The following is an 8,732-nucleotide window of genomic DNA, read 5'->3' on the forward strand; positions in this document are numbered from 1 at the left end:
TTTTGCCACATTAACAATGTCTATCGTTGTTTTCATTGGGGGGGGGGTCATCCTTTCAAAAACAAGGAACTTTCTAAATGACTAAACTTTTTAACACTAGCATTAGAATAGTGTAAGTTTTTGTTTTTATTGTATAGTTTACATAGACACAATGAATATATATATATATATATATATATATATATATATATATATATATTTAATTTGCATGTTATAATCCAATCAGTGAACAAGTGTATTGTGTTTCCATTTTATGTGAGTGAACGCATTAAACAGTGCCCCCAAAAAATGTCTGTGCGTCTTTAGTACATATATTACGACAGTAAGCCACACACAGCATGGCCGCCTCCACGTTGTCGTCGGGACTTCATTACTCCGTTCTTCTTCTTCTTTTTATTTTATTTTGATAACTGAAACCATAACTATCCTCTGAATTTTGTTAAAGAACCCGTAAGTAGCCCAAAGTGCTAATTTTAGCGGCTGTGATAACCGCAATCTTATAATGCGTCCTCCATAAAGACGTTAACTAATTACACTTGCATAAGGTAATACTGTAATATTGTTTCTTCTACTTTTGCCAACATTCTGTCACGTGTACGCTCTCTAAAAGCATATTATGTCGTTTTACTCTGTATTTGGACACATAAAAAAACAACAATCTGTCCTTCACATCTAAAAGAACATTTCAGCATCTTTTGGGTTTTCTGTCTGAACTCCACATTGTGTACACATGCACGTCAGTCTCATTGGCCCATGCATGACCCGTCCTGTGCGATTCTGTCCCCTCCACACACAGGTTAGCATCAGCCATGTTGACAAGGAAGCTCCCCACCTTGGAGACCGCCTTTTTACTGGTCTCCAGACGTGCCAGTCACCTTGCCGGACAGCAGTATGATGTCATAGTGGTGGGCGGGGGTCACGCAGGCACCGAGGCGGCTGCGGCGGCATCCCGAGTGGGAGCTCAGACATTGCTGGTCACGCAGAAAATTCAAACCATCGGTAAGACAGCAAACGTGTGATCTTCAAACGTTTGCCCCGCAAGCTTAGAAAAACAAACAAAAAAACAAAAAAAACTCCCATCACGTTCCTTGCAGGTGCCTTGTCGTGCAACCCCTCCTTGGGTGGAGTGGGGAAGGGTCACCTGGTGAAGGAGGTGGATGCTTTGGACGGCGTGTGCGGTCGAGCGGGTGACTGGGCCGGCATCCATTTCTCCATCTTGAATCGCAGGAAGGGCCCCGCTGTGTGGGGGCCGCGGGCTCAGCTGGACCGCCAACTCTACCGCCAGTTCGTTCAGGTGGGAAAAAAAGAAAAAAAAGAAAGGGGGATTTCTGTTGATAAGATTCGTTACCCCTTTATGCATTACTGTTTGCTCTAAGGTTGTCGAGACTTTTCCTTCTAAACAGTTATGATCCAATTACATTTTCAATTCAATTTTTTTATTTCATTCCTTAAAAAAAAGAGAGAAATGAAAAGGGACAGAAAGAAGTAAAACTTATGTTATCTGCTCTTGATCAATAACAATAAAATAACACAAAATAAATGACAGCAAGCGGTCAAGACGCTTTCAAAGTAACAATTATATCAAATAATTCAACAGCATGTCCTTGTCCATGTTTTGGCCCTTCTATGTTTAAAATCCACACTAATGGTCACATGGAGGGGAACATAATATGCATGTGAACCGAGACGATATGTGTCGGAACTCAAAGTGTGCTTGCATTCGAAAGTGCCTCACTATAGTTGGTCACTATAGTGCCTCACTCATATTATATTTATATGTTTTAAATAATGTAATCATAATTTTCATTGCTGTATTGTACAAAAGCACAATATTGTGATTTTTTTTTAAATTATTATTTTCCCCACAATATTGTGACCATATTGTGATAATATCGTATCGTGATGTTAGGATATTGTTTCATCCCTAATAAATAATGGATTAGTGTGGTCTCTGTATCCCCAACCGTAAACGACACAAATTGCACGTTTCTGTAAAAGAAAGATGGTTGATGATGATTAATGATTATTACAGTCCGAGCTGCTGTCCACTCCCGGACTGACAGTGCTGGAGGGATCAGTGGAGGAGCTTCTCGTTACAGAATCCAACCCAGAAGAGCCTGGATGCCACAGAGTCACTGGGATACGTTTAGGTGGGCAGCAAACATGTCTTCTAAAAACACAGTAAGATCGGGGATATGAACAAAGCCCTGCCACGAACAGAGAAAGACCACAAGTACTTAAGAAGCACAAATATTGATAGTTGGGGGTAGCCTGGAACCGATTCATGGCATTTCTATTCATTTCAGTAGTAACTGCTGTCCCTGGGTTTCGTTTTATGTAAGTGGGCTCCCTCTAGTGGTATGCAAAGTAATCACAACCGGTGGCAGCGAATGTTAAGTGCAATTCAGTTGTATTTAAATTAAGTAAATGTTTGTTTAAAAATAATATTAAAAAAAATAATATTTTTTGTCATTGCAGCAGGTGCAAGCGTCCCAATCTCGGCCCGCTCTGTGGTTCTTACCACAGGTACGTTCCTGTCCGGCTCCCTCTTCGTGGGTCGGAGCACGTCGCCGGGGGGCCGGATCGGCGACGCCCCGTCCAGCGCCGGAATGTCGCACACGCTGCGGGAGCGCCTGGGGCTGAAGATGGGCCGACTCAGGACGGGTACCCCTCCCAGGATCGTGAAGGCCTCCGTGGATTTTGAGCAGGCCAAGCTACACCCGCCCGATAGTCAGCCGAGTCCATTCAGCTTCCTCAATAGCCGCACTCGCTGCAAGGTACATAAAAATAAAATAAAAATAAAAATAGAAAAAGCATGTGAAATTGTGCATACGCCACCTTCAGGTGCGTTAGTTTCATTTCAACAAAACAGGCCGAGGAGCAGCTGCCGTGCCACTTGACCTATACCACTCCTGGTGTGGATCAAGTGGTGAAAGAGAGTCTTCACCTCAACTGTCACATACAGCAGGACACAAAGGGCCCCAGGTGCACACTTTTTTTTTTTTTTTGATTGATAGTTTTAAGCATGCAAGTTGTTCCTAAATCAGACTTCCTCGTCTTATATTCAGGTACTGCCCCTCAATCGAGGCCCGGGTACTTCGCTTTCCAGGCCGGCAGCATCAGGTATGGCTGGAGCCTGAGGGGCTGACCTCTGACCTGGTGTACCCGCAGGGTCTGTCCATGACAATGCCCCCTGACATGCAGCTGTGCCTCATCAGGGAGATCCCGGCCTTGCACAGGGCTGAAATTCACACACCTGGTACGGGAGACCCTAACCCATCTTAAAAAGTGAAAAAAAAAACCCAAAAAACATGTATATTGAGGACAATTTTTTTTTGCAATTGTTTTAGGCTACGGCGTGCAGTATGACTTTGTCTGCCCCACTCAGCTGAGCCCCGCACTGCAGGTGAAAAGCACCCAAGGTCTTTTCCTGGCCGGGCAGATTAACGGGACCACAGGGTACGAGGAGGCTGCTGCACAGGTAGCTGCATCCGAGGGTGGAAGGGAAAAAAAAACAAACGATGGCACCTTGTAGGGATAGACCCGATATTGGGCATTTTAACTATAATATCGGTATCAGCCTTTTTTTAAGACGGCCGATATACGGTCAACCTAAAACTATTTATTTCAATTAAAATTAAATGATCACTTTATAAGAGATGCTGCTGACCTTGGGAACCTCCTGAACCATTTTTGTTTGACATTAAAACAAAAATATGTGAAAGTTTAAGATTTCAGGTGTTTTTAAATTTTGGAAATAAATATTTACTATAGAAAACTGTAGAGAGCTATGACTTTTACGTGTTTAAGATTCCATTTAACTTTTTAAGACGTACTGATAACCTTGGGAGCTCCCTAAACATTTTGTTTGAAATATGAAAGAATGTCTGTGGTCTAAGATTTAAAAAAAAAAATAAAAAAAATATGAAAAATTGTTCAATAAACAACATGCTTCAAGACATTACAACAGAGCTAAGATTGGCATTTGTATTTAAAAAAAAAATCCCCCCCCCCCACTTTTTTTTTTTTTTTTTTTTTTTTTTTAAATTTGAATATCAGCTTCAAATATCGGCTATCGGCCCCCTTGACTTACTAATAATCGGCAGGCATTGGTATCAGGCCTGGAAAAAAACAAACAAACAAAAAAAAAAACAGACCGGTCTTTATTACCTTGACAATACTGAACTCTGATTGGACAAAATAAAAAATTATACTGAAATCTGATTGGGAAAAATAAAAGCTACTGCGCAGCCAAGAAACTATGAACTAGGGATGTGGCTAGTTTTTGTAGGGCAGTTTAATTTTCACAAGGCATGTTTTGGCCCTTCTGTGTTTAAAATCCACGCTAATGGCCGTATGAAGGTTGTTTATATGCATTGTTATGTATAAAAGCACAATGTTTTTTTTTGTTTTTTTTTGTATGAGCTCATTTTTGTGACAATATTGTGACCTTTTTATTGTATCGCCAACATCCCCACAATATCGTGACCTTCATGTCCCTACTATGAAAAAAAATTTTTTTGCACATATGTAACTTACTTTTGCTGTACAGGGCTTGTGGGCGGGGATCAACGCAGCCCGCGCGGCGCTCTCGACGCCCACGCTCGCGCTCTCTCGGACCGAGAGCTACATCGGTGTCCTGATCGACGACCTCGTGACACGAGGCATTACGGAACCATACCGGATGTTCACCAGTCGGGCGGAGTTCCGAACGTCTCTGAGGCCGGACAACGCCGACCTGCGACTCACACTGAAAGGTCAATGGCGTCGCGGGGCGTTGGCGCATTCCTGTGTTTGCGTTTCTATAAAGTGAAAAGGGGGGAGCTGGATTAAAACTGAAAATTCTTGTCTGTCATCATGAATAGTTAAAGCATGTCAATTACAGGTTTCGAGGAGGTTGGCTGCGTGTCGTCCTCGCGCTACCAGCAGACTGTGAGAGTGCGAGACGCTCTCCAGGATGCGCTCGCAGCTCTTCAGGATGTCTCTCTGCCTGCCACTACCTGGAGACTGAAGCTGCCTCACGTGCACATCAGCGAGGCGAAGCCTGCTAATACCACGCAAGTTACAAACGGCCGGACTCATCAAGTCATAATCCCACGTCAATTTCTGTTTGAAGTCATATTGGATATCTGGTTCGTCTTTCAGCGGCTTGGAGATGTTGCAGTACAAGGACGCGACCTTTGAAATGTTGGCCTCCGTCTTCCCAGAATGCCTTTCACCCTACATGGAATTCTCGCAACGGCTGAAGATAGAAGGTAGCGTATGGATATTTATGAAATTGCTTTTCGCTCAAGTCAATGGCTTTCTTTCTTCTCAGCTGTGTACAGGCCTCACTGCATCCTCCAGCAGAAGGAAATTGAAAGAATTCAGAGAGAGGAGAGCATGTCTCTCCCTCAGGACTTGGACTATTTCTCCCTGCCCGTGTCTCTGTCACAGGAAGTCCGGGAGATTTTGGACAGAGTTCGGCCCAGCACCGTGAGTCCAAAATAAATACATTGTATTTTGTTGCCTTTACAACAGTGCTTGTCAATTTTTTTGTTATGCGGTTCCCAGGAGGAAGAAAATATTTAATACTGTTTATTATATCAATATCCATCTATTTTCTTAACCGCTTACTCCTCACGAGGGTGGCGGGGGCGCTAGACAAGGTAATTTTAACTAAAACTAACGGAAAAAAATAAAATTCAAAAAACTATTTCATTAATTGGAACCCCCCCCCCCCCCCCAAAAAAAAAAACGAAAACTAACTACCTACATTTTATGTTTACAAAACTAACTGAAATTAACTAAAATTATAGCAAATATGTACTTTGTTTTAATCTTTGGTAATTAATTGAATGCATGAGCCTTTGGGGATGATTTTTTTTAGTAGATTTATTTTGATATTAACCGGAATAAGGACGTTTGAAAGTGTGTCACGCAGAAGTGATGTCATCTGGCAGTAACCAATAGAAAAGCACCTTCAGATGACATCATGGCATGATATGGTGTTTTTTTTTTTTTTTTTTTTTTTTTTTTTAATAATATTGCACACAATACCGGTTGGCATGGGTTCGCTTCTCCACCTGGGAGACCATGTGCAGCTTAAATGATGTCAGCTTGTGTGAGTGAGTGAGTTAAAAAAAAATAAATAAATAAAAAATAAAAAATAAAAAAAACGAATACTGAGACTAACTAAAACTAAACTAAAAGCATTTATGAAATAAGTAAAACTAATAAAAACCGACAGAACCACCCTATCTAACTCAATTTAAAAAATAAAACTCAAAACTAACTAAAATGAAAAATTCCAAAACTATAATAACCCTGGTGCTGGAGCTGATACCAGCTGGCTTCGGGCAGTAGACGGGGTACACACTGAACTGGTTGCCAGCCAATTGCAGATTATATCAATATTATTAATATAAATTAATAACATTGAATATCTCTGATTTCCACCACTAGATGGAGTCAGTGAGCGTCACAACCTCTGGCCACCATCATTTATTTATTTATTTATTTATTTTATTTTATTTTATTTTTTTAACTATGGTTGAAAAAAAAAAAAAAGTCTGTGATCAGAAGTAAATTCGGCACATTTAAAGCTTTAAACTAAATGAAAACTAAGAGCAGGTTAGGCAAAAAAAAAAAACAACTGCTAAGAAGAGTTTGGTGAAACTGAAAAAAATCTATACATTATATTTTATCATGTTGGTCCAGTTTTATAGACCAGTAGTAAAATATTTTATCGGACTATTTTTGTTATTAAACGGAACTAATTGAACTTGTGGGTCAAAGTACCACCGTTTCATCTGTAGTGGGCAGGTTTCCAATGCATCCCTCACGATAAACGGATGCTTAAATGTAAACATTTTTATTTTAAGAAGGAAGCAAAAGTGACATTTTTGGTCAACCAATATTTACATACGATCATTTTGTCCCTCAGCTGGGCGCTGCTACACGTCTGCAAGGAATAACGCCGGCTGCGATTGTCCACCTTCTCAACTACGTCCGCCACTCGGGGAAGAAGGAGAAAAGAACGCACAGGAACTAACCTAAGCAAAAGGCGATGCTAGAAGAGGAAAAATAAACCTTCACCTCATATGCCGTTACTAAAAAATGCACAAAAATAAATGATCATATTGGCGTTATCTCTGATCTTTCAATAAAGACGTATATGTCAGCCAATGTTTGTGGAGAACATTCAATAAGCCCTCATCAACAATCCAGCTACCTGGTGAAGAATTCTAATCCTGTTAGGAAGCGGACTGTGAGCAGCGTTGAACTCTAAGTGACCTGAACTGCAATAAAAGTGAGTCCGTCCAGCTCAGTGTCAGTCAAGGTGAGCCAATCTCCAGCACTGGCTTGGGGAAAACCGTCATGTCGGCGAACGCGACCTCGGTGGTTAGTGTGATGGATGACGATAGAGGACACTGAAAAACACGAGACAGAGTTATTTTTAAAATATAAACTAGAGTTCAGTTTGCTTTTAAAACTCAACCCTCAATTTTGGAAAATTCCTGTCGTATTCCTTTGAATTTGAATGCCTACCTGATACGTTCGACAGCGGAAAAGGTATTTCACACCCAGGATGTAGCTCTGAGGAAGATCGAGGAGGCCCATACGAGCCCACAGCACTTGCACAGACAGCAAGTGTGGGAGCGTGCAGCCTGACTCACATGTTTCCTAAGAGGGGGAAAAACAATCCAATCCATCCTCTAGATTAACTTGTCAGCAAAGACAACACTCAAATATTACAAGTCACAGGTTAGGGTTCAATAATCCCGGCAGTTGATCCACTTTTTTTTTTTTTTTTTTTTAAACACGTGACTGGTACCTCCGAGCTGACGGGACACTCCTGCTTGAGGACTCTGGTCCACTCCGGTTGGGAGCCCGAGCTCATGGCTATCATGTCAGGAATAGCGGCTCCTTGCAAGATGCTGCCAATGTGGGAACGCAGATCGCTGCAGTCGCTGGAAGGAGAACTTGGAACACACAAATACGTTTCATACCCTTTCAAGTGAAATGAAAACATTTGCTTCAAATTAAATTGTACGTGTTTGAAGACTGAGAATTATGTAGTACTGAATTGTGGAGCTAGAGCTAATGCTAGGGCAGTTAGCTATAAAGCTACACCTACATCCTGGAAATTGCGCTTTAGAGCGCCTTGTTATCTGCCATGAGTGTGCGCGCATCATCCAGAGAAAGACGAAAGAGTGAGGAGTTATGCATTTTTTATTTTTTAAATCCGACTTGATAGCCAGTGTGTGGACGCGAGCGTCAAGCTGGCCTGTCTGGTTTAGAGCGCCTTGTTATCTGCCATGAGTGTGCGCGCATCATCCAGAGAAAGACGAAAGAGTGAGGAGTTATGCATTTTTTATTTTTTAAATCCGACTTGATAGCCAGTGTGTGGACGCGAGCGTCAAGCTGGCCTGTCTGGTTTAGAGCGCCTTGTTATCTGCCCTGAGTGCACACACATCATGCAGAGAAAGACCTAAAGAGCGAGGTATGTGTGTGCTTTTTTTTTTTTTTTTTTTTTTTTTATCCGACTTGATAGCCAGTGCGTGGACGCGAGCGTCAAGCTGGCCTGTCTGGTTTAGAGCGCCTTGTTATCTGCCCTGAGTGCACACACATCATGCAGAGAAAGACCTAAAGAGCGAAGTGTGTGTTTTTTTTTTTTTTTTTTTAAATACGACTTGATAGCCAGTGCGTGGACGCGAGCGTCAAGCTGGCCTGTCTGCTTTAGAGCGCCT

At 41.8% G+C, this 8,732-nt stretch overlaps 2 protein-coding genes across 4 annotated transcripts in view; one reads left to right on the plus strand and one right to left on the minus strand.

Annotated features, from left to right (window-relative positions):
* Positions 1–190: 190 nt before the first annotated feature.
* Positions 191–8,732, minus strand: part of LOC144005078 (tectonic-3-like) — a 13,992-nt gene continuing 5,450 nt past the window's right edge. The window contains exons 12-18 of one of the 2 annotated variants that reach the window (XR_013279493.1): positions 7,817–7,964; positions 7,531–7,665; positions 7,214–7,412; positions 2,522–2,770; positions 2,031–2,170; positions 1,142–1,275; positions 191–1,042 (exon numbers count right to left, since the gene is read on the minus strand). Coding sequence is in view for 1 of the 2 variants with exons in the window: in XM_077502983.1 (XP_077359109.1) it covers positions 7,317–7,412; positions 7,531–7,665; positions 7,817–7,964 (379 nt within the window). In the remaining variant the exon portion in view is untranslated. Of the gene's footprint in view, positions 1,043–1,141; positions 1,276–2,030; positions 2,171–2,521; positions 2,771–6,832; positions 7,413–7,530; positions 7,666–7,816; positions 7,965–8,732 lie in introns of those variants that run through there. The other variant, XM_077502983.1, reaches the window with a different exon arrangement.
* mto1 (mitochondrial tRNA translation optimization 1) lies at positions 290–7,162 on the plus strand. 2 transcript variants are annotated; one of them, XM_077502982.1, is made up of 13 exons: positions 290–450; positions 797–999; positions 1,095–1,294; positions 2,033–2,150; positions 2,479–2,777; positions 2,873–2,985; positions 3,069–3,259; positions 3,351–3,481; positions 4,553–4,757; positions 4,886–5,057; positions 5,146–5,255; positions 5,318–5,475; positions 6,926–7,162. In XM_077502982.1, the coding sequence occupies exons 2-13, from the start codon at positions 810–812 to the stop codon at positions 7,031–7,033; spliced, it is 1,995 nt and encodes a 664-aa protein (XP_077359108.1). In that variant the 5' UTR covers positions 290–450; positions 797–809; the 3' UTR covers positions 7,034–7,162. The 2 variants fall into 2 exon arrangements, with proteins under 2 accessions (XP_077359108.1, XP_077359107.1); XM_077502981.1 differs by having other exon boundaries at positions 291–545.

The sequence above is a fragment of the Festucalex cinctus genome, chromosome 17, assembly GCF_051991245.1.
Source record: "Festucalex cinctus isolate MCC-2025b chromosome 17, RoL_Fcin_1.0, whole genome shotgun sequence".
NCBI lineage: Eukaryota > Metazoa > Chordata > Actinopteri > Syngnathiformes > Syngnathidae > Festucalex > Festucalex cinctus.